Source organism: Strix uralensis, chromosome 2 (assembly GCF_047716275.1).
Source record: "Strix uralensis isolate ZFMK-TIS-50842 chromosome 2, bStrUra1, whole genome shotgun sequence".
Classification (NCBI taxonomy): domain Eukaryota; kingdom Metazoa; phylum Chordata; class Aves; order Strigiformes; family Strigidae; genus Strix; species Strix uralensis.
In genome coordinates, this window is record NC_133973.1 from 785,190 (window position 1) to 810,763 (window position 25,574).

General features: G+C 46.9%; 1 protein-coding gene across 2 annotated transcripts in view; it reads left to right on the forward strand.

The window, feature by feature from the left end:
- Window positions 1-24,946, forward strand: part of COL8A1 (collagen type VIII alpha 1 chain) — a 92,475-nt gene extending 67,529 nt beyond the window's left edge. For both annotated transcript variants that reach the window (XM_074852055.1, XM_074852062.1), the window contains 2 exons: window positions 18,431-18,746; window positions 20,584-24,946. In XM_074852055.1, coding sequence (XP_074708156.1) covers window positions 18,434-18,746; window positions 20,584-22,490 — 2,220 coding nt within the window. In that variant the 5' untranslated portion in view covers window positions 18,431-18,433 and the 3' untranslated portion in view covers window positions 22,491-24,946. The remainder of the gene's footprint in view (window positions 1-18,430; window positions 18,747-20,583) is intronic.
- The last annotated feature ends 628 nt before the right edge of the window (window positions 24,947-25,574 follow it).

Sequence of the window (25,574 nt, forward strand, 5' to 3'; positions counted from 1 at the left end):
ATGGTGCTGTAAGTAACTTGCCCAAGGTCATAGAGGTGGTTTTGAACAACCTTGCACACATGCTTAAAAATCCCTAGTTCTTTTAAAATTTGAGCCTGCTGCTTGAGTGATGGTGTCTGGACATACCAGATCAGGACTCATAACCAGAATTCTGCCACCCCCTACTGTAGTCCCATGATGTGCGTAAGCAGGCAGGATTCAAGTCCAACAGAGCAGTTTTTCTCAGAGCCAGGGGCCAATCCATTATTTAACTCTGCAGTACCAGACAGTTTATAATCTGCCTTCGGTCTTTTTCAGAGGTACTAGCATGTCTAAGTCTATCCTTAGGAATTCATTGGGAAAACATGTAAGCCAGATATTTCCTTAGTTCTCTAGGGGCAGCGTGTCCTCATAGGAAGCAGGAACAGTGTTTCACAATTATCATTTTCTAACCCCCTCCCCTCCAGCACTGTAGGAAAGAAAGAATATCTTATGAGAACAGTAAACATTCAGCATGTGCCTGTTTCACCATTCTGATTCAGAGCATCAGCCCCACATCCAGAGATAGCAACTGCGGGAGTCTGTGTTATATCTGCAGTAAAAACTGTTGGCTTTTCTGGATCTGGACGCTGCCACCTCAGCTCGTTTCTAATGCGCGTGCTTTGGCAGCACACAGCCGAGCAAGGCCATCGATGTGCATTTTAAAATGTGGTAACCTCCACATTGTGTTTTTCTTGAGAATCATCTATATTATAATTACAAGGAAAAAAGATGGCACCACTGCATTTCTTTACAAAACAATTCAATTTAGGATTATTACTTTTAGTCAGTGAGGCATCATCACCAATAGTGAACAAGACTGAAGGATGAGTAAGTTTCAAGTGTCTTTGTAATGCATTTAACACATTTGGAAACCCTGGGTCCTCCCATGCTTCTTTTTGCACCAGTTTTCTGTGGTTGGACAAAGATCAAACATAATAGTGTCTGTAGCCAGCACACAATATACGTGATCACTTTGGTTAAATTATAAAAAAGGCTAACATCTAACTTGTCCATGTCATGTTATTTGGCAAAACTAATGATATAATTAAATGGGTTCAAATATCAAAAACATATGTATCTGCTTACATTTATGCTTTTTTTTTTCCATTTACAAAATAATGCTTTTGTAAGAGAATAAAATTCAATGAGCTTCATATGTACTGGTGGAGTTCTGCAACTCAATTATTTCTTCATCACAATGGCAAGAGAAACTCCAGCGTACAAATAATGTAGAAGATTTATAGACCTGATTGCAGCGCGGACACTTGGCCTACAGAGCTCCCTAGCAAGCCAAAGAGAAGTAGTCGTTTCCACAGGTATGAGGAGGGTTGGCTGATAGCATCAGCTAAGCCATGGTGAAGGATATGAGCAGAACATTTACAGTCCTACTTCTAGCTAAACTAAGAAATCTTTGAAGTATGATATGTGGATTTCATGAGTGTTTAAAGCAAACTTCTGCAGGAAATGGGATCCACATGCATGTTTTCTTGGGAGTTCCTTGTAAAACAATAGTCAAGTCTGAACATAATATGTATTTTTAATTTAATAGATAGGTTTAGTTTACAGGTTCTTCCCTCATTCTCCTACTGCCTGTAGGACTGTACATCAACAGAGACATCCGAAGTCTGCTTTCATTTAATTAAATGGGATCTCTGTCGCCAGTTTAAAAAAAAAAAATATATCAGATATATGAAATAATGTCTGTTCTCATGGCGTCTCCAGCCCAATTTCCAGGAAGAATTTGGGATAGTTTTGAATAGATGAAAAGAATGATAAGAAAAACATTTCCTTCAAAAAAAAATTAAAGGAAAGCAACACTCCTACTTATCTTCCAACTCTTCCATCTTTGGAAATTTTCCTTTTAGCTCAGAGGGGCTAGGCGAGTAAAGCTGCTCATCTGTGACATCCCATTAAATGTCGTCATTAGCAAGATTAGATGCAGTAAAATGGACTCAATAACAATCACTGCTGTCCACTTCAAACCAGATACATTTAACCACTGTGATCATTTCCACAGCAGGAGAATACCAATATCACATGGAAAAGTTAGGACGCGGTGATATTGGTTATTCTGTTTATAAATAGGAATTACCTCCACTGCAGTTAACTGAGGACAGAATCTAGGCCAGTGGTGGATACCTGTTTACTTAGCTACACAACAGTAGGCCAGGGTTTGGGTATTTTTAAGCTAATACAAACCAGAGCAATTCTAATTTTACTGCCTGAAAATGGGAATTTCATAGATCTAAATTGACATTTGTTCCTTGCCAAAATATTTTGCACTGGCACTTACTGTTGGAAAGACCAGTTTTTCCTACTGCCAAGAATTGAATAAAACTAAGCCAAATTCTTCAGTTCTTAATTGAACAAAATTTTCATTATAGTTTTGCTTGATTAAGAAAAACAGGTCATAGTCTACTGCATGGATAAGTGTCTGCGCATATATAGGCTGAGATCCATTTAAAAATATTTAACAACTTGCAAACTTTATGCAGGTTATAGTTCTCATTAAAAATTAATGGGGTTATCTATATATATGTCAAATTACCTGTCTGCACAAGTGACCAGTTCCCCGACTGTTGAATTTCACAAGCTTCTAATGTTGCTAATTCTCACATGGAAGTAATTAATTGAGTCACTTGAGAAAAGTCTGTTCCAGATCATGTTCCATTTTTCTTTACAATTGTGGAGGCCTGAATTACTGAACTCTAGGAAATACTCTTCTTTTTTTCTTTTACGTTAAAAAAGAAATTTACCAGTGTAATTGATGCACAGGAACCAATGGGACACAAATGTCTCAAAGTTACACTCACTACTGCATACAGTTTTCCATCACATCTGTTCAGATTTCTGCATTTTATCTGTGTCACAGATCCTCCCAAGGAGAATTACTAGACCTTCATAGTCAGGAGGATTCATAAAATATTAAACTTCAGCAGTCATTTTTAGCCTGAGGCAGCCAAGGGAAAACTAGCCAGGAAAATTCTTCAACAATATTGTGTTAATAATTTTGCATTTCCAAATGAAAACTGAGTAGGTTTGCCTTCTCTTCCCTAACTGTTACCACTACATTATGAATGCCACACCAGCGCTGTACGGTCGCAATATACTGATGACTGCAAGTACAGGAAAACACAAATCTCTCCCCTTCTGGATTTGTCATGGCTTAGTCCTTTGAAGACAAGTTCAGTTTAGATGTCACATTTAATCAAGATGAGGCCTTCATTCCAAATCAAAGACATAACAGCATGTAATCAGTATTACAATATCAAAAAAAGTAAATAATTTTCAACTGACCACTGTTAAGAGACTGCATCGTTTGGGGAATAAATAGAAGTACAAGGATAAAAGAAGGTACAGCTATTAGTCATAAAGATAAGAGAGATAAAATAAGAAGGAATTCAGGAAGAGGAGAGGTATGGGTAGAATTTAACAGCAGTTCTCAAAGGTGATTTATGAGATTTGTACATGCATTAGAAGATAATCCAGTCTAGAGCCTAAATAGGCAAAAGAAACAAAACTGCCAAAAAATGAATGATACCTAGTTGGTTTTTTTATAATTTCTTAGTGATTTTGATTACCAGTGCTGCCTTTTAGGTTGAAAAGAATAAAAAGTGCAGAGTGATATTTTTTTTTCTATAGATACGATTTGAAACGAATCCATCCAAATCTTCATTTAAAAGCAGTGGCAGTGTCACGTGGCAGTAGTTTGTACATTTTGCCCACTATGTCTTAAACGAAGAGATGAAAACTCTCTGTAAGTTTGCCTGACTTCCCCTTTCTGTAATGTTACTTTCAAAAACCTATAAAGAAAATAGTATCTAATGACAGAGCAAACATGGATGCCATACAATCCCACAGATTATAAAAGCTCTTAGGTTTTTGTCCAGTACAGTCACTGCTGATTTATTATTAAAGCTTAAATCAGTGAAGATGGAAGAACCCCTCACTCCCAAGCAGAGAGCTGCTAAATCTCTGGTATCTCAGTTAATTCCTTCACACGTTCCCCTTGGCTCAGTACCCTTTTCCTCTGTGCTCTGGGGTCCCAGCAGCCAGCAGCATGAAACAGGGATGCCACCACAAGCTACTCATACAGATGCAGTAGTACCAGCAAAGCTGACCCGGGAGGTTTTGATTTCTTTATTTTAATTCTTACTTACTGTTTCATTTGTGTGCATATACTTAGGTGTGTGTGTATGGGCAGGGCTTACTATCCCAGTACATGGCTCGGAGTTGCTGGTACGGCTGCTTCTCAGCAAGAAGTGCTTTGCCATTTAGTATTCCTTTAGCAGTAACGTGCTCCTCCTCTAAACACAGCCTAAACTGCACCCTGCGTCCAGTGCTGGTACCTGCCAGAGTATCCCTCCAAGGGTTTTGGAGCTCACAAAGCTGCAAACACATCTTCTGGAAACATGAGTCTCTGGATGACTTTACTAGCACAACTTGCAAGCACAGTCCTTTAAGGAGCTCATTCCTGCAGGATCTAATCAGCCTTATTATTTAATTTACTGAGAATTTTGCAACAATTTTCAGGGAATACAGCTCAGACCTAAAAAAACCCTCTCAAACTCTGAGCCTGTGGGCTATAATTATGTACTCCAGATTATCTCTTTCCTCAGCATGGTTAAACAAGCCTTCCACAAAGCACATTAGAAGTATTTCTATAAAGAATACGTGATTTCTACTCACATCTGAAAATCTGAGCAGGTTTCTTGACCTAACACAAAATTAACTTACAATTAATGTAGGTGCCCCATCTCACAGTCAAACAAAACAAAATCACTGTAAGCATTGCTGATAGCTATTCTGCTGTTTGGAGAAATAAGGCTCCGTTTTCCTTGCTAGAGAAGTATCTGTCTAGTGCATTTACTTTTTGTTTGGTTAAGTCATGGTTTGTAGGTAGCCAGGAACCTTTGGTTCTGATGTTCAGCAGTATGAATCTGGTGAGCAAAGTTTGTGAGGAAGAATATGATTTCATTTAAGTGCACTGATTTTTCTAACACCAGATTTTGTGAAGTTAGTCACTGTTGTCTTAACTGCATCATCCTGGGAATAGCTAGTGCGTGCCTTAACTACTACTTCGCATAGATACAAGAAGAATTTTTAAAAATGCGTATCTGCTTCAAAAAAATCCAGATTTTGAAACAAAAAAGGAAGACTGGGGAGAGGAAAAGGAGGCCTTAGGTGATTGACAATGCAGGATATAGAACCTTTCAGATCCTAATCCATGAGGGGATGTTTGCATCTGGCCCCATAATGGAGTCCACATGCCAGAATTAGATGCCTGGACTCCGTGTGAGTGTGTAAGGGGAGTTAAGTGCCTCAGAGGGGGATTCACAAAAGTCACTGTTTGGGGAGCTGCCTAAGCCAGCCAAATAGGAAAAGCTGAAGATTGCAGTTCGTCCTAAATCCTAGCTCTGTCCTGGGCTTAAGTGCCTTCTGGTGAACAGAGTACACAGGCACAAGTCCTTCCACTCTCAGCTCACAGCCCACCATCCTCTCTCGAAGGCAGGTGCCAGATTTTTCTGTCAAACTCAGAGCAGCCCTCAGCAGCTCGAGCAGAGTCTTACTCAGGCTGTAGAAGAGGGGTCTAATTTCTTCCTTTAGCAAAGGGTGCTGAAGTGCATTTCCAACCTTCTAGGCATGCCCCAGCCAGCCGGCTGCAGGCATCAGCTCCCGGGGTGGGTTGGAGCTGGCACAGGTCACAGCAGACCCGAGGAGGCCTGGGGAGGAGGAAAGCCACTAGAGACTGTCTGAAAGCCTGGGAGGCGTCAGCAGGGAAAGGGAGCCTCAGGTCCATGCCCTGCATGAAGGAAGGTTGGCGCACTGGGACGAAGCACCTGGGAGTTTAGCAGCCTGCCAGCTCAGGCAACAGCTAATCAGTCCCTGACCAGGGACTTGGATTTTGATTACGAACTGAAGTGCTTTAATTTCCCCCTCCAATCCCATTTCCTCATGTGGTCGCAGCCCCACCTCTGCCTCACAGTGCAGCAGGCAGCTGAAGGGAGGCTGGTGTCCCCCTTTGATCCAGTTTAGCAGCGGGATCGCAACAGGTTTGTCAGCCTGTCATCACTGGCATAGCCCTTCATCCTGGCTGCAGTACTGATGAAACCCAAGTGCCAGCTCCCGCTGCAGACATCTTATAACAGTTAGACAGGACAGCTGATCGCTGACGAGCTTTAGAGCCTGTGTATTTGCGAGTCTCACAGTTACCAGCAATCATGGGTCCAAATGGCTGCACTGAACATTTCATATTGTTTCTCTTGGAGTAGAGTTGAGAGACTTGAGTGAGCAATAGTATTTGCTCTTCAGTACTTGGCTTTGCTTTCCTTTGGCCTTCGTTGGGTTATTCCAAGGTGACAGATACGGTAATTTCAAGTCCTTTAAACCATAGCACATTGGATTGCATATAGGAAATTAATTCTGCCGCATGGCATCTTTGGAGTTTAAATCACTATATATTTTCATGGATCCAGGATAATGGGGGGGGTGGGGGGGGAGAAGGGTGTGTCTTTTTTGTGTGTGTGTGTGTTCCAGAAGTATTCTTTTTCTTTACTGTGCTTTTGAGAGACATGGCAAACATTTACTATAAGTATTCACTGAATCAAACATACAGGGAGTATTTTACAACTCAAGTTGGAAGTTTTTTTGGTGGTGTCATGGTACCCTTATCTTTGCCCTTGTATAATGGGAAGAGAGTGGCATCTGTGTAGGCCTGTAGATGTTACACTTGTTAAGAAGTAACAGTTATTTCAATCTTTGTCTCTCTGCCAGTTGACTAGTCAAGTGGTTATGTGTTGAAGTAGACTCGAATAAGAAGCATTTCTTACCTGCTGCACAAGAGGGAAAGACAGAAGGCCTGTATGGGCAGATCTATCTGGCATGACACAGGGATGTATGTGTGCAGTTCAGCCATGGAGGCAGTGTAGGGGAGTACACTAGAGTCTTTGGTGGTGATTGCACCCAAGTGCCAGATTATGAAGAGATGTACATTGGTAGACCCACTGTCCCCCATCTAGCAACTTCCAACCTCATGTCCACCCACAGATATGACTCAGAGACCAAAGGGTCTTTTATACAAATTAAAAGCCCAATTTTGAAACCATTTTAACCAAATGAATGTTTAGTTGTGGTTATGGTCATCTTGGTCTTTATCAAGCATAAAAATTAAAATTTACCCATATAGGAAATATGATCATGAGATAATATCTGCTTGAGGTTTGCGAATGGAACAGTGTCAGGTCATGACTAAGATCAGAACATCCTAACAATTATGATAATACCTGCAATATTTTATAATAAAACAGGAAAATAACTGTTGCTAAATAGTTTTAAAACATCCTCCTGATTTCTGTCTGGATGGAGTAGTCTAGTATGTTTAACCTTCTGAGGCAAGATCATTTCTTCCACTGTTTGAGAAAAGGTGGGAAGAGTATACGAAGTGCAGGAACCTTTTTAATGGCAAGTAACCTTCCAACAAAAATTGTCTGAGAGACAGGAGGCTTTTTCAAGAAAAATATTTTACAGACATTTGTTATTGTTTTCATATCTCCCTTGGACTGGGACATTGGGGTTCTGAGGAGCTGCAAAGTTAGAACACAGCAAATAAAGATAAGGGAGAGAGAAGCTGCTCTTTCTCTCGACAGGCTCAGCAAAGCACAGTGAATGGAAATATTGTAAGTGGTAACAATTCATCTCCAAAATAGAGCTTCCAAAGCCTTTTGCTTTTATTTAAAAGAAGAAAAAAGTCATGAAGCGGCATGAGGGAGAGAGCCAAGAAAACACATTTTGTACACCATCAAAGCGAGAAAAGGAACAGAAATGTTGTGTTGTGCCAGTTTCAGAAAGAGGCAATCAAGCAAATTTTATGGCAAGAAGGCAATGCATAAGGCCACAGGATTGCAACAGGAGTCACGGAGAACAATAAATTGTTTCAAATTAAGATCAGGCCAAGTACTTCAGAGTCCCACACAGATTTCTTGCTTTATAGTTCAAGAACTCCCAGGACTGTTAAAGTAAACACTGTCCAAGTTGCAAAGGCTAGAGTATGACCACTGCAAAGGGGCACATGAAATAAAAGTTTCTCTACAACCAAGACTTCAACCAAAGAACCAGTGCACCCAGAATTAGACTCTTTTTCTTAATGGGATTTCATGATCTTGATGCCTTGTTAGGGGTTAAATGGCTCCCGTCTAGATCAGGGTAGAGCACTTTAATCAGTATGCGCACAGTGATAAAAAGAGGAGGGGAAGTATAGTTCTGAACCTCAGAGAAGTCTCTGAGACTCAGAGAAGGCTTACCCCTTTTTTTATAAAAAGACTTACCCCTTTCCAAAGAGCCAGCCCTCCTGCCTGCCTCAGGCACCCGAGAGATGCCAGGAGCCTGGCAGACACCTGCTGCTCCCAGAGCCACGGCTGGGCTCTATCCACCCAGGACACAGAGCAGCCTTTTTACCCCCAGATGAAGATACAGTGACAGTGGCAGTGGCGTGGCAGGACATCACACCGCGGCAGGGTACCTGCAGGTGCCCCACAGGCCATGCAAGACAAGTCAGACCTCAAGCAGCACCAGTGACTGCAACAGGATCAAAAGAGCAAGAGCAGTTTCTGGCCACTTTTCCCTCATCTCCTCAGGTGTGGCACCAAGCGTAGTTTAGCTCATCTGAAAAGTCAAGCCTACACAAGTATTACATCTGCAGACACCTGTACTGCTTTACGTAATGTTTAATCTAATAAAAAAACAGATTATCTTCCCTGCAACGTCTGTATCAATCAGTCATTGCCATTACCAAGAGCACTTTTATAATCAGGATTTTCCTTTCTATTGCCAATTCTTGGGAAGTGTTTAAGAAAAATATGTACTCTAGCACCTATTTGTGTTTTGCTGATTTTAATGAATGGGATTTTTGCATACACATCTAAGCTTTCCTAAAGGTGCTGAGATCTACTAATTCACACAATGCTCTCCCTCTAAGTAGTTTTCCCAGACACATAAAAGAAACCCCTAAACCAGGCTGTAGTAGAAAAAAATATATATAGCCTGAGTTGATCTTTTGTGTCTCTTTTAGGACTTAATACACCTTCACAAAGAATATATTTTATTTTTTCTGCTTTTAGTACAATATTTAATCAAAGGAGGAACTAAGAGTTCTCTGAGCAGTAAACTGGTAGATATCCTTCAGAGTAAGACTCTGCCACTTGCAAGTATTTGGGCAAAGATTCAGGATACACTGGATTTTATTAATCGCCACAGAAAGAGACAGTCATCTGCCCTCACTTTTGTCTACTCCTATACATCTGATAAAATGGAGTAGCTCACTGACTGGCACTGAACTGAGCAGATTATTCACTTGTCATTTAGAGCCAATTGCTAGCGTGTGGCTTGTTCACAACGCCGTAGCTGTCTGAACCAAGAGGTAGCAAAATGGAAACTTTTTACCCTTCTACCAGTGAGTATAATTCATAGCAGCACTGCTAGAGGCACTGCTTTGGATTAAAATAGTAAAATGCTATGATACACTTCACAAACCGTCGTACCATAATAACATGCAAACAATTGTACCATGAAAATTTGGGAGGTTTCTACTGCATGCAGCCAGTACAACCTATCTCAGGGCAGAGTAAGGCCAAGAGTGATGAATGGCAGCTGAGAGGTTTCCAGAGAAAGCCTGTAGTTCCCTGTCCACACTGTTTTACAACCAGTAATCACCATAATTCATTATCATCACCTCGAGGTTCAGCCTGCTGGATCAAGCACTTCAGTCTGAAGCGCATCTCCGGTTGTTTGTCTTTGCATTGATTTTGGGGTAGGGGACTGGCAGTAGATGTGAAACGTTTTTGCCAGAACAATCCCCAAACTAACGCCCCCAGGAGATGGTCAGTTGACTCTAAAAGCGCTTCCATGAAAATCAGCCCATTGCCAACAGGCTGTGTACCATAAACCCGTTACATCTGATAAGGCAAATTCTTTGGACAGTGTCTGTGCCCGTGCCCCACGGGGAGCTCCTTCTGCAGCGCCCGGTAGCACCACCCACCGCTTCAGAGAAGGAGCCCTCAGCTCAGTCCCCACCTTGAACAAACAGCCTGTGCTGGGACGCATCGGCTGCCGGTCCCGGGCTCGGCGCCAGGAGGGCGATGACGTGCCGATAAGCGGGGAGGCAGCTCTAGGCTTTGATCACTTTGTGTGTCCCACGTTATCGGGTCCAGGTTTACCGGCCTTGCGCCGCCGACTGCTGAACGGGGAGCTAGTGGCAGTTGCTTAAGTGTCTCTATCAAAGCTGCCCGCCACCAAGACTGTAGGCAAACTGCCCAGAAGAGAGCATTAGGCAGAGGATTCAAGCGCATGCCGTATGGCAGAGAACAGGAAAACGTATTCAGAAGCAGGTATTTGCTAAATCCTACCTATAATTAATCCTAATCCCGTAATTAAAGTCGCATGCTTTTCTGCAAACATTCCCCCACGTTGGTCCTTCCTCCCCACCCCGAGGTCAGACACCGATTCGTACAAACAAGCACACGCCACCACGCGAGCCAGCTGCGTCCCCGGGGACCGTGGTCACCCGGCCAGCAGTGCCCAGCCTGCCCAGCCTCGCCTCGGCTCCCTGCCGTCTGACTGCAAGGAGCTTTCAGGCATTTTCCAGCAAACAGCTTCTGGGCCAGATCCTCAAAGACATGCAAGAGACTTAACTCCCCTGGAAATCAATTACTAGCGCCAGGCATCTGAATACCATTGTAAATCGTGAGCTTCGTGTTCGTGTGGAGTCGGCAGAGGCCTGTGCCTGGCAGTTAGGGGCTGTGGAGGCGCCAGGCTAATCGTGCCCAGATTGGCACGGACATGGAGATGCCTACCCGGGCCCACGGAGGTGGGCTCACAGCACACTGGGCATGGGGAGAAGACTAAAGGCAACATAACCATGTCTGCGTGGCCTCTCTCCTTCTCATCATGGCTGCTTCCAGCCCCGGGATGTGTGTTTTCACATACATGCACACATAAATACCTGCACACAGGCAGCATTTTCATATATACACAGATACAGGCACACGTGCAAATATACACCGTTTGGAAGTACGGAACAGGGGAGGTCCAAGCGGGCCACTATCATACTGCGAGCTGGGGGAGCATGTGCACAAATGTATCTGCAAACAGACAGGAGCAGAGGCAGTTGCTTTGTCTTTGGAAATGGATAAACATTATATAGGGTATATATTATATAAACATTATACAGGATATTGCTTTGTCTTTGGAAATGGATAAACATTATATATTTCTTGCAATAGACATTGCAAGAAAAGGTCACATAATTGCCACTGAAGCCAAAGGTAGCTTATAGACAGTTATCAGTTTTTAAGATGAAGCCATTTATTGAGATGTTTTCACACTTCTCTGAGAACACAACTGTAGGCACCGTTTTGAATTTAAAAAAAATAGAAATAGGCATCTGCCACACGTTGAATATTCCCCATTAGCAGCAGGTTTATGCATGTGTGCATTTTAAAATATTTATTATGACAATCCTTGTTATGACTGTCTTAGATTTAGTAAATACCACATGATAATCAGACACAGTTGTTAGACCTTGAGCAAAATATGATTTAATTTATTTTTAACATACTGAACAATAGCTGTTTCTTGGTAATCTAAACTGAACACAGACACTCAACACTACTTTGTTTCCTTGGAGGGGACAGTGAAAAGGAGGGAGGGAAAAAAAATAAGAAAATAAACCTGATCTCTGTGGGAGAGTTTCACAAGAGGCAATAAGGCAGGATTACATTTACCATAAATCCTGCTTTCCTCCCTACGGAATGCACAGGCCCTTACAGACCCTTTAGCAAGGTAAACTGCCTACTCAAGAAACAGACACAGCCTTCAATGAAGCTGTAGGCACCATTAAAAGTAAAATGATGCAGGACCCCAAACCTGCTTGGGCTGAAGTCAGGCACGGAGCAACTGTCCCCTGCCAACGGCGTGGCGGAGTCCTCGCACAGGGGCTGTGCTCTCCCTTACTGCCCTCCTGCTCTTTACTGCTGAATATAAGATTAAATCAGCATAGCTTGTCTTAATTCATGTTATGAAACTGGTTGGCTTTCAAAGGAAATTTGTGCCAACTTGCATTTGGTTGCCTTCGTTCCCGTTTTATGTGGAGTATGACTGAACTTTCAAAAAGAAACCCCCCAAACTGAGTTCAATTCGTTTGATTGCAAATTCGAAAACATGTGTCCAAATGACATAAAACCTTGTTTGGCACAGAAAGGCAGCAGAGTGCTTTATATTCAAGCGGTAATGTGTGTATTAAATGGCACCCTAAGCTCTGAGCAAATACAACATTATTTGGCAAGCAGAAGGTTGTTGGTTTTTCCTGCCCCTGAAAATACAAGTTCTCACTAAAACTCAGTCTCCATGTAGTACAGGGTATCCTCAGATCCCTTCAGAAAGTACTCACTGACTGGCAAGTTAGTCCTCAATGAGCTGAATGATCCAGAGATTAATCTTAGCTGAGATTAAGTTTTGAAATAGTTCAGTTTGAACAACGTGTGGGAAGATCACTGCTCAAGTCACCTACACATCACGGCACTGCTGCTGAGAATGACAACCAACATCTGCTTGACTTTTCACAACTAAAGACAACCCCCACTTGAAGTCACCCCAACTATTCACTGGTGCTGAGCAACTACAGGAACTAAGGCCTTGATAGCTGCTCTTCTCATTTTGTGCTAGAATTTCTTTTAGAGGGTAGCTGACTAACAGAATTCGTTTATATATGCCAAAAAGAAATATATGCCCAGTGATTAATGCTTTTCAGGGGGTAGGGTCTTTAACAAAAATATGTATCGGGGTGGGGTGTGCACACGCTTGCACAAATAACCCAGCGGTTGCAGGAACCATATTGTACAGAACAGGAACAGTATAGGTTATTTGTTACCAAAGTAACGCTAAAAATGACAACAGAAAAAAATTGGTTATCGCCTTATGAAGACTTTGTGGCTTTCTCTTACAAGCCTTTCTTTGACTCCACATGAGCTGCCACGTACCTCTGCCTGCAAGCTGGGGGACAGCCAGGGAACCCCTCACGGGGGGCTACTGTGCATCTAATCCCCCAGCTCTCTGCAACACTGCGGTGTTCCTCCTCGCACATGGGAACACCTTATTTGCCATTTCCATTGCATTGTGCCATGCCTGCATGTCTCTGTGGGACAAAGAGAGACTTTAGCGAGGTGTATAATGTTCCTGTGGGATTGGACTCTCCCGTCCCCAGGAGCAGAGCCATCCCTGGATACACCATTGTAGATACTCGGTAATGCCATCAGTTATCAAGGTTACTCCAAAAGTAGCTGTGTTCTTAACCACTTTTAATCTTGAGTCAAAAACATCCTAGGGAATTTAGCTTTTGACATCGAATATTTTTAAGTAGCCCTCTTCTGGGCACAAAATCTCCAGAGTCACTAGGATTTTTATTTTGCGAGCGGTGCAGCAGTCATTTTCCATGTGGAAACCTGAGCGCTAGCCAGTCTGTCCCCTCAGGGCAGTGGGGAACGGGTCCCTGCGGCTTCAGGCAGCCCCCCTGGAAGGGACCCCCAGGCAGAAAGGTTCAGGTCACTGAGATCTACTCATGCCTTGTGCCTCTTCGGGAAGTACAGCAGTTCCAAAGCAACGCGTGGTAAATAAAGCCCATCGGGCTAGTCTCTGGGCAAGTATCTCAGATGTTCTGAGACATGGGTAAATTTCAGTTAACCCCAAAATTGTTTCCACAGCAACCACTTCCCTGTAAGAACCAGTAACTCAAGGTCTTGCTTCCACTCTTTGCAAGACCACCTATGATTTCAAGTCCCACGTGGACGGGCATCACTCTTTCCATACATTCTTTACACAATTAGGCTAAACCAGCCATTATTTCTTCACACCAATTTAAGAATTACGACTGCTGGTACATTTTGTTTTGTCTTCAGTTTCTACTGACAAATGCAAATAGCCAGAGGAAGGTCCTTTCTAGTTTTCTCAGGAGAACAGCTCCACCAAAGAGATTATTGAGAAATGTTCTCACTTGAGCTTTGCCTGTAAAAATGTGTTTTTTCAGAGACTGACTCTCACCCGCAGAGCCAACCACACGCGTTCACACACCAGCAGCTGAACACTGTGGTTTGGGATAATGTTCCTTCGCCCTCAAGCGGCTTGCCCCACCCTAGGTCAAGCAAAACGTTTATTGTGTCTTAATCTGAAGGACTGGTGCAAAATGACGCGCCACATGCTATGAAGGCACAGTTGCTTCTCCAACTTCCTTCAGACATTCAAACAGTTGTGGCAAAACTTTGCTTTCTCCAAGCCTTTGGCTTCCCTACAGGTGCACGCATGGCCTGATTTACCTGCCATAAATATGTAGACACATTCCCATTGCTTTCTGACAGAAACAGAGGAAAATCCCATTCCAAAGCCACCTCACTGCTCTGTTGACAGACACCTTTGAAAGGATGTCAGATCAGATTACATGAATGTGTTTGGAGATGATCCCTAAATTGCTGGGACTTGGGTGAAGGGGGTGGGAAGTCTTACACTTTGGCTGCATTTTCAGCACAGATTTTTCTCCTCCTCACTCTGGTATTTTCCTTAAATCCTATCACGGCTGGGAAAATCTCCTTTTCTGTTCATAAACTCTGGGGGACCTGTCCATTTTAAAAACCAAGAACAAGATTTTCAATAGCTTTTAGGCATTTAAAGATGCTGGTGGTTTCCTAGCAAGGTCTTCAAATAACGAGAGCTGTGCACCCAGGCATTCAGAAACAAACTGAAAGAAAGACCTTCAACTTCTCTCTCTCAGCACATAAATAACTTTCTAGAGAAGCTGAGTGGGATGAGACAGGCAGTGAGGTGAAGCACTGAAGGACTATCCCAGGCATCCCTCACACTTCAGGGGAGGCTTGCCTTATAGTGACGGTGTCTGACAGCGATAATCCCGCTGGACCCACTGCCAGGAGGCAGTGAGCAGTAGCAGTCACACACACAACTCTACCACATTTCTCATCAAGACTAATTTTGTCTGATCCCTCATTCCTTTGGGAGCAGAGGGAGAGACAAGCCGTATGGCTGGCACTGAACACAGGCCGCTTCCCAGGTACCTGTGGCAGATCCCAAGACCCAGACAGCTCACAAGGCCACTGGGGAGGCTCTGACCTCCTCCCACGAAGACGTCAGCCAAGTCCCATCTAGCCTGAGGTTGTTCAGTAAATAAACCCCCACCTTCCACCTCTGCTGGTCACAGGCACCAGCCCCAGCCAAAATCAATAGATGAGAAGCAATCTGTCATTCCCAGGCCACACTGTTCTGGTTATGATGAGTCAAAAAACACTAAAGGAAACACAGATGTAGTGAGATCACCTCACTTTCTGGAGCCTTCCTATCTCTAGAAGTCTTGCCTGATCTCCCTCAAAATTTCCACACACGCACACAAGAACACCTCGTGTGCTGCACGGTCACGCCTGTGAAACCACAGGTGCGTTGTGTGACGCTTGGCAGCGCCGAGGGAGCTCGGCACGAGCAGCAAGAGGTTGAGCTCACCCTGAGCTGCGGGCAGGCTGGTGCCTCCCCATAGGAAATTTCTTTCAATTATTTCAAATAGCTCCCACTCGCACACAAAGCCCATGTTTCGTAATAAAAACAAGGAGAAAAATCACATCCAAAGGAATTTTACCTATTTCCCTCTCCACTTAGTCCACTGAAGTTATCTTTTTAAAAAAACAAACCCCAAAAAACTGGCCACCAGAAGAACAAAGTAGCCAAGAAGTCAGTGTCAAAATCCACCCTGCCCTTCATACTTGTAGGTTTCAATAACAGTCCTAAATCATCCAATATCTTCTGATTTTTAAAAAAATATTAGGTTTCCCCCCATTTCTTTCCTCATACAGGCAACGCTTTTCATTTGGGAGAGATGCACAGAATCCTGCAAATTCTCCAGTAGCTGGGATTTTCCCTGCAAACTGAGGCAGGTGTTACCCTACTCAGCTACAGAGAGCCAAAGCTGCAGCTCCTCACTCGTGATGGTACAAAAAGGCCAACAGAGACAAGAGTGGGGATACACCCCCCCACCCCTCCACCCAAAAAAAGGTGGCTCAGGTCCATGTGCCCAGGTGAAGCTGCAGCAGGTTACTAAGTCGTCACCCTGTCCCAGCTGAGCCACGGTAACTGGTCACGCACAGGCTGTCCTCGCAGGCCAGGGCCACTGAGCTTTAAGCAGAAATGACCCGTCCTGAGGCCCTAATCCTTTAGCTCCTAGCAAAGCCGCCAGCTGTGGGCAAAAAGCCACATTCAGCTCTCTGGAGATGAAGCGTTTGCTGAAATGCTTTGCTGAACAAGGATGAGTGACTGTGCTTGGGCTTTAGCTACACTTACAAACTCCTGTACATCTTGGCTCTGGTTTTCTTTGCCACATGGCAGCTGGTTACATCCAAGACCTAAAATTCCTGGGAGAGAAAGCGACTGTAGGAACTCAGCTGTGCAACATATGCTCCATCTAGTGTTTATTCACTAATATTTCATTTTCTTAAATGGTTTGTTTTGCTGTTAACACATAGTTCCATCTTTTCTCTAGTTCATTTGTCTATTTAGGATCATTATTGAAAATACTAACCTTCTGCTGGTTGTTTTAACTACACAATTTTGATTTAGCCTCCACTTACACCTTCAGTAATGGTGATGCACTGATTTCCATTGAGAGATTACATCTCATAGAACACAATTAAGGAGAAATGTTTTAAAAGAGCAGAAAGCATTTCTCCAGGTTCTTCACTAACGCAAAGTGAATGGAGAACTTTGAGCAGGAGTAAAACATAAAAACTAAACACCACCCAGTGTTACCACCTGGTTGATAACCTTCACCACAGCACAGAGCAGCGAGAGAAGCTGTTTCTCTGGGACGGCCGTGCCAGCCCGCCCAGTGCTCGAGGGCCCAGCAGCTTCTGGGAGTGAGTCAGGACAAGTGTGTGGTGGGGCCTTTCCGGGTGCCCAGGCAGGGTGCAAGGCATCTTTGCTTGGTGGAAAAGCAAGGATGGGGAACAGCCGTCAGGCCTGGCAATTGCCACGTGCATTTGAAAAGAGCAGGACTTGCCTGCTGGGCTTGGCTGTGGGACAGACTGCAAAATACTCCTTACCTCAGGCTGCCCCCAAATTTGCACTTGTTTAAGGAGTTCCCAGTCCCTGATTTGCTGCTCACCTACTAGTAATGCCCTTACTGCAGAAAGGAAAGCCAACAGCAGACGGGACAAGAACTCCCAAGGTTGTATTTTGATAAGGAAGGGAAAAAAAAGAAAAAACAACACTGTTCTGTTGTGTTAGCAGGGCTGGTGAGGCAGTGGGATGGGCTGCCTGGGGAGGGGACAGGGTCTGCAGCTGGGGAGACCTTTAGAAAATAGTTGAATATCCCTAGAGAAAGGCTTGGGTTGGCCGCTCCTGTGTGGAAACAGTGATGGCCCAGACAGCCCCTAGATGGCCCAGTTCTTCTGGGCAAAGGCTGAGAGGATCAGAGCCCAGTTTAGGAGGAGAGCTGGCAAGGAGCTGCGATAGAAATGGAGAGCCTCTGGACTCTGCAGCCACGGGGCACAAGCCTAGGCACAGATCTAAGCTGCAGAAACTGAAATTTCGTTGCTATGGAAAGCACAGCAGAAGGGGTGTTGATAATTTAGCTTCCTTGGGCTGCAAGTGTTTAAGAGATCCTCACGTGCCCCTCACCGCTCTCCCCCTGTGCTGGTGCTTGCAGCAGAGCTCCCCAAACCTTGTGTCAAGTGAGAAAGCAGGAAATTGCAGCTTGGGGATGGGAGGGAGTGGGTCCCCCTATGGAGAAACCACAGAGGGAACCATCTGGGGTGTGTGGGGTAGTATAAAACTAAATGCGTATCACAGAATCATCTGGGTTGGAAAAGCCCTTGAAGCTCCTCCAGTCCAACCATGAACCTCACACTGACCGTTCCCAACTCCACCAGATCCCTCAGCGCTGGGTCAACCCGACTCTTCAACCCCTCCAGGGATGGGGACTCCCCCCCTGCCCTGGGCAGCCCATTCCAACGCCCAACAACCCCTTCTGCAAAGAAATCCTTCCTAAGAGCCAGTCTGACCCTGCCCTGGTGCAGCTTGAGGCCATTCCCTCTTGTCCTGGCGCTGGGTCCTTGGCTCAGGAGACTCATCCCCCCTCTCTGCACCCTCCTTTCAGATATATATATATATAAGGCCATTTGCTGTAATAGTACTGTTTGAGTAAGAGCCTCCAGTAAACCAGACACAGGCCTGCTGCAGGGTGTGCTCCAGGCCAATGTGCAAACCAAAGCCAGTTTGCTGCAGAAAACGAGAGCAGGTCAGCCCTGATGAGAAACACACAACACGAATAAACATTTTCTGCCAACTGTGGGTTTTGTTGTGTTTTTCGCAGGTGATGGCCGGGCTGCTCTTCCCTGTGCAGCTGCTGGCAGTGGCTGTCACCATCTACCTAGAGCTGGTGAGGTCTGCTCAAGGCGGCGTCTACTATGGGATCAAGCAGCTGCCACCCCAGGTGCCCCAGTACCAACCCCTTGGACAACAAGTACCTCACATGCCGCTGGGCAAAGAAGGCATCCCGATGCAGCACATGGGCAAGGAGGTGCCCCACATGCAGTACGGGAAGGAGTACCCCCATCTGCCTCAGTACATGAAGGAGGTGCCGCAGATGCCTCTGCTCGGCAAGGACATGGCTCCCAAGAAAGAGAAAGGTAGGCTGACACGTCCCTCGCCACCCCCCGCATGGCCCCGCCGGGTGCCCACAGCACCGTGTGCCCGGGGGGGGCAGTGAAGATGGGGAGCGGGCTGCTGCAGGCTGGGCACGGCGCCCAGGTGCCCCAGGGAGTGGGACAAAACGGGCTCCCAGGAGCCGTGGGGCAGCTCAGGGTCACCAGAGCAAGGCCACAGTCATTCTGCGGGCAGCAGCACAGCTCCGAGCAGCCTGTGACGAGTCTCCAGCACCCGGGGCTGGCCCCAGGTTGGTTTGGGTGCCTGTTCCAGGCTAAGAGAAACCTCGTAACCCCACCCGCCTGCAGAAAACCTTCCAAATGAGGGCCCAGGGTCCTGCCTGCAGGTGCTCCCACTCTCACTGCAACAACTAGGCATGAAATAAGAGCTAAGAGCCCCAAGATTTGAATTTACAGGAATATCATGGCTTTGTCTGCGTTTGTCCAGACCCTGTGATTTAGAGTTTTGCAGATAAAAACATACAATTGCTCTTCTGACTCCGCAGGCCTCTTTCTGTAGGTTATTTATGGGCGTAACGGAGGCGCTGAAGGTACAGGGCATTACTGCACGAGTCTGCACGTACTAGCACTTTCAGTATTCAGTAAAGGAAGTTTGGACAATATTAGGATATTTAAAAAAACAACAAGAAAATGTCCAAAATACAAAGGGCAACCAGGAACACCCAGTGTCATAAAATCCTTGTGGGGACAGCGAGCGTCTGTGCCACTTCAGACAAGCTGGTTAACTCTTTGTCTTATTGAGGGTTCAGTGTAACCACAGCCTCTGCTGGCTTCAGAAGGAAATGGAAGATTTCAGGGCCTATTTTTGGAGTGTCTGAACCAGCACGACTGGCTGTAGTAAAACCAACCTATCTTGTGAGCAAAGGCGGTTTTCTACGTGCATAAAACACAACATGTGCAGAGGGAGGGTTTCTGCCTCCCAAAGAACAGTTAATTCTCTTGCACTGAAACCTCATCTCTCCCTTTCCCGCAAACCTCTCACTTCTTTATCCATTTTAGAGCCAGAGAGAAGCCGACTTTACATTTAACACAAAAAGCCTGCAGCTTGAAAAGCAACCAACCCCAGCACAACCACTCCCACGCAGCAACTCCCTCACCCTGACCTGCAACGTTAAGTGGTCACATACACAAAAACGTGGGTTTGGACAATAAAAACAGTTTGTGAAGTGTTTAGAAGAGCTCTAACTACACGTGGCCACGCCAAAAACCTGTAGGAACTTAGCAACACTGGGTAAGGCCGTAGGTTTCCAGTACCATCTGAATGGAAACCAAAGCACTCCCGTACATACATGTGCAGTACAGACTTCCGATACAATCTTTTTTAATTGATCTTGCTGGTGTAAGCCCCTCCAGCAAAAGCACTTTTATGCCAGACTACTCCTACAGCACAAGAGCACGGAGCAGCTTCTGTGTCCTCCCTTAAAAGTAGCTTAGTCTACAGCAACATAGGACAAAAAGCAGATTTCACTGCTTAAGATCATACAGGTAGAAAACACTAGCAAATGGCTTTTACATGGTAAAAAAAAAAAGCAAATATGATGCAAAACAATTATTTTATGGGAACAGAAACATGTACACAAGTTTGGAGTATGCTAAACACTAGAAACATCCTCTTTGTTCCAAACATCAATCCGTAGCTTGCTGGCCAGCTCTGCCTCCCCGCCCGCCACAAAACGGAGAGAGGCATCGTAAGAAGCACATCCAATTCAGAACAGCCTTTGTGTTTCTCAGAGTGCAGCTGCAGTCACCTTTTGTCTCTCCCCCTCCCCTTTTTTTTCTTTTTCATCTCTCCCCAACCCAGAAATGCCCGTGCGCAGTCTGAGGGGCGAACAAGGTCCCCCCGGTGAGCCTGGACCAAGAGGGCCACCGGGGCCACCAGGATTACCAGGTCACGGTGTGCCAGGAGCCAAAGGAAAACCAGGCCCACAAGGATATCCAGGAATTGGGAAGCCGGGTTTGCCAGGGATGCCAGGGAAGCCAGGGGTCATGGGGCCCCCGGGGCCGAGAGGGGAGATGGGGCCGAAGGGGGAAATCGGGCCCATGGGGATACCTGGGCCACAAGGACCACCGGGGCCTCACGGGCTTCCCGGCATAGGGAAGGCGGGTGCTCCGGGGCTGCAGGGACAGCCGGGCCCAAAGGGCGAGCCCGGGATGAAGGGGCCCCCGGGAGCCCCCGGGATCCCAGGGCCCAAAGGGGAGAAGGGCGTCGGGATCCCGGGTTTGCCGGGGTTGAAGGGGCCCCCCGGGCTGCCCGGCCCCCCCGGCCCCGTGGGGCTGCCGGGCGTTGGCAAGCCGGGCATGGTCGGCTTCCCCGGCCCGCAGGGACCCCTGGGCAAACCCGGACCCCCTGGAGAGCTGGGGCTGCAGGGGCCCCCGGGGGTTCCCGGGATCCAGGGCCCTCCCGGCCTGCCCGGCGTTGGCAAACCCGGCCAGGACGGCGTCCCTGGCCAGCCGGGCTTCCCGGGCGGCAAAGGGGAGCAAGGCCTGCCAGGCCTGCCGGGGCCCCCCGGCCTCCCCGGGGTGGGGAAGCCGGGCTTCCCCGGGCCCAAGGGTGAGCGTGGGGTGGGAGGTCTGCCCGGGCCCCTGGGGCCCAAGGGGGAGAAGGGGCACGCGGGGCCGCCTGGCATGGGGGGGCCGCCGGGGGAGCCAGGCCAGCCAGGACTGCCGGGCATCATGGGCCCCCCGGGGGCCGCCGGCTTCCCGGGACCCAAAGGAGAAGGCGGCGCCGTGGGGCCGCCGGGCCCGGTCGGCCCCAAGGGTGAACCAGGTCTGCAGGGGTTCCCAGGAAAGCCGGGCTTTCCCGGGGAAGTGGGGGCCCCCGGGCTGCGGGGGCTGCCGGGCCCCACGGGGCCCAAGGGGGAAGCCGGCCACAAAGGCTTGCCGGGGCTGCCGGGCGTGCCGGGGCTCGTGGGGCCGAAGGGCGAGCCGGGGCTCCCCGGCGCCCAGGGGCTCCAGGGCCCCTCGGGCATCCCGGGCATCGCGGGACCCAGCGGGCCCATCGGCCCCCCGGGGCTGCCGGGGGCGAAGGGCGAGCCCGGCCTGCCCGGCCCCCCTGGCTTCCCTGGCGTGGGCAAACCCGGCGCCGCGGGGCTGCAGGGACCCCCGGGGAAGCCCGGGGCGCTCGGTCCCCCCGGCCAGCCGGGACTGCAGGGGCCGCCCGGCCCCCCTGGCCCCCCAGGTCCCCCCGTTATCATCCCACCCACCCCGCCGGCCGTGGGACAGTACCTGCCCGAGGTGGGGCCAGGCATAGAGGGCGTCAAGCCCCCCTACGGCTACATGGGCAAGAAGGGCAAGGCCGGCGGAGTCGTCTACGAGATGCCGGCATTCACGGCGGAGCTCCTCACCCCCTTCCCCCGGGTCGGGGTGCCCGTGAAGTTCGACAAGCTCCTCTACAACGGCCGGCAGAACTACAACCCCCAGACGGGGATCTTCACCTGCGAGATCCCTGGCGTCTACTACTTCGCCTACCACGTCCACTGTAAAGGGGCCAGCGTCTGGGTGGCGTTGTTCAAGAACAACGAGCCGCTGATGTACACCTACGACGAGTACAAGAAGGGCTTCCTGGACCAGGCTTCGGGCAGCGCCGTTGTCCAGCTGAAGCATGGAGACAAGGTTTACGTTCAAATGCCATCCGAGCAGGCGGCAGGACTCTACGCCGGGCAGTACGTTCATTCATCTTTTTCAGGATATTTATTGTATCCCATGTAAAACAAAAACCAGACACACCCACACATACACTCAAAATCAAAACCTTTCTTCTCTGCTTCAAACTTTTATACCATGAAAGATGCATTTTATGACCGTTTTGGACCATCTTGTACAAAAAAAAATAAATACAAAGTTTAACATTATGCACACCTAGTTATAAAAAAAAAAAAGTGTGGTGAACATATCTAAAGATGCATATCAGGTTCATAAACAGTTGTTTTGCACCCGAGGGGGACATATTAGCTGTACATTATATATTTCTGTGATGCCGCCATGCTTACTTCATTTCATTCACAGTAATTCAGTACTAAGGTTCAAATCAGTGTACGTCACTCACTCCTGTCGCCTATTTGACTACGTTGCATCGATCATAGTTATGAGATGAAAACCAGTGACTTAAACCAGAGTAGGTCAGTCTCAAATTATATGGAGTGGCTTTTTATTTGTTTGGGTGGGGGGGGTTGGGGTTTTTTGACAGCGGGTCTGCCTGACAAGCAAAGGTTCTCTTAGCTGGAGACCTTTATTTCCTTTCCCCCCATGTAAAATATTCCTGCAGGTATAGTTTTTTTCCTGAACAACTTATGATAGAAAAGGAGTACTGATGGTGTAACTATTCCCCACGAGCCTTCTCCAGCAGTCACTGGACCCAGAAGGCCGCCCCTGACTCCAGCAGGCGCTGGGTTCCCCTCCAGATGCCCCAGCCCTCGCAGACTCCGCCTGCCGTTGCACGGCTGCGGTAGATGAGGTAGATCCGAGGCAGAACTGCAGTGTTCCCCTTTGCTCTGTGCCACGTGCCTGAGGCATTTTGGCCCACACGGGGCAATATAGGAGGGCGGTATAAATTCACTGGGATTTCTGTGCTCGTGCTAAGAACCTGCGTCTGTTTGGCTTGTCAGAAGAGACGCCTAATTCTGCCACTCAGCACAAGTTAAATCCGTTCGCTCTTCAATGACTAAGCAAAGCAAAAGTAGCTCTGTTTGCTAATTAATTAATTTGTTGCTTGAGATCGACTGACAACTTTACCAGCAACACTGATCACACAAATTTATCCGAGAACTTCACGTTATAGAAAAGCTGATTTCTGATCCTTATTTATATGTTACTAATTGTCAAGGAGAACCTGCAGACCTTGATCTTTGATCTTTTCTGTACATGAGGAGAGCAACTTCTCTGCAAGAGCTGTCTGTTCATCAATGGTGCTAGTCTCGCCTCAAAAGTATTTGTTTCCAAAGGGCAGTGTACTTCACTGTGGTTCCCTGTACAGTGCTGCACATCACACACTGTTACGCTAGTTGAACGAGTTAAATACTCATCACTTCTTCGATGTCTTTAGCTAACGCTACCGCTTTTGATTCAAAAATGAACTAGATTTTTCATGCAGAACTAAGATTGGATTTAACTGGCATTACCATTATTTAAATGCAGAGTTTAATGGAGTCTAACATTGACTAAGGACTCCAGTGATATAATGTGGTGCTTTATCTCAGAAATTTTATGGAACGGTGGCAGGAACAGACGGACAGTTTACCAGTCATTGGTGACTTTGGTATGTTCCCAGAATATATGAGATATGTCAAAAGCAAATAATTTTGTATTTAAAATTTTTGTACTGATTTGAAAAAAATATCTTATTAAATATCTTAAAAAAAAAAAAATCCTGTCTTCATTCAGCAGAACTGTTAGAAGGAACATTCAACCCGCTGAATTCATATATCAGACCACAAGGACTCTGAAACCACTGACAGCCTGGTACAAAAGAAAATGAGACGCCCTTTCCTTTAGTTCCCTTCTACTGGGAACACCCACCCCAGGCCTCGGGGGAACGCGCTGTCCCGGCACAGCATGGCGTGGGGTGGGTGAGGCTGGGGGGACGCGCGGAGCGAGGGGCTCCCGCAGGTGGCCCGCGGGGACAGACACCCCCCAGCTCAGCACGAGCCGACGCGGAGGCGCAGCTTAAAAAGGCGCAGGAAGCCGAGAAATCGGCGGCTGCGGAGGCACGTTCTTCAGGGTTTGTGCCTAAAAAGCCAGAGCTGGCTGCCCGGGCTGGGAGCTGCACACCACGTCCCTGGCTCTCCCTGTCATTTGGAAACAGCTTTTCCCATTCCTCCCCCTCCCCGTTTTTCACCTGCAGCAAAAACCCAGTGTGAAAGCGGCAACATATTTGTCACTGATCTACATCACTGTTCAGCTGTGGCTCCACTGCAGGGAGTAAATTGTAACCCACGGCGTGGCTCCCCTTGATCTCACCTCAAAGACAGGCATTTCCTCCCAGCTGGCCCACTCCTGAACTGTCAGTACTACAATGAACACACTGAATCCCTGCTCGTGTCAGGTAATCGCTTTCTGAATCTCCCGTAGACTCCCCGAAGCCGCTGGCTAAGCAGCTCCCTGCTCCCCAGCATCTCATTTTTACTGCGCAAAGAGAAAACAAACCATGAGCCAAGTATCACAATCAGTGTCTCTCTATCTAAAGTCTTTCATCACATGCCATCTTCCTAAACGTCTTTCATCTTAGCACTCCCCTGAAAGTCCCCAATAAGCCAGGCAAGATAAAAAAACATGAAAAATTAAAATCAGAAGGATGCTGCTCTTGATCTTACCCACAAAAACTATGTCCCAGCTTTGCTTCTACTCAGCCTGGAGCAAGATCTCCACCCACAATACAGCTCAGCCTACCTAGGTTCAAAAATTGTCAGCTCTGTTTGCTCTGCTAAGCACCAAAGTTTGTTCTGAAACTCAGTACCACATCCCCGTGTGTACTCTACACACCATTAATAATGGGGCTGGGCACGCGCGCATCCGCACACACACAGAGCACTGACCTTGCAAAAATAAGCCTGAGGGCACCATCTTTAACACAGTTTATTCACAGGAAAATAATCTCTTTCCATTTGTAGCATTCAAAATTTCACTTGAAACAACTGTAAGAATGTCTTCAAAATACAGCTGGCACTTTAAAGGCATATAAAACTTAAGACAAATGGCAAATAAAATATTTACCGATACCAAAAACAGATGTTGATCTTCCTATGTTCTTAAAAATCAGACTCCACTTAAAAGTATTTATACTACCTCCCAGGGCAC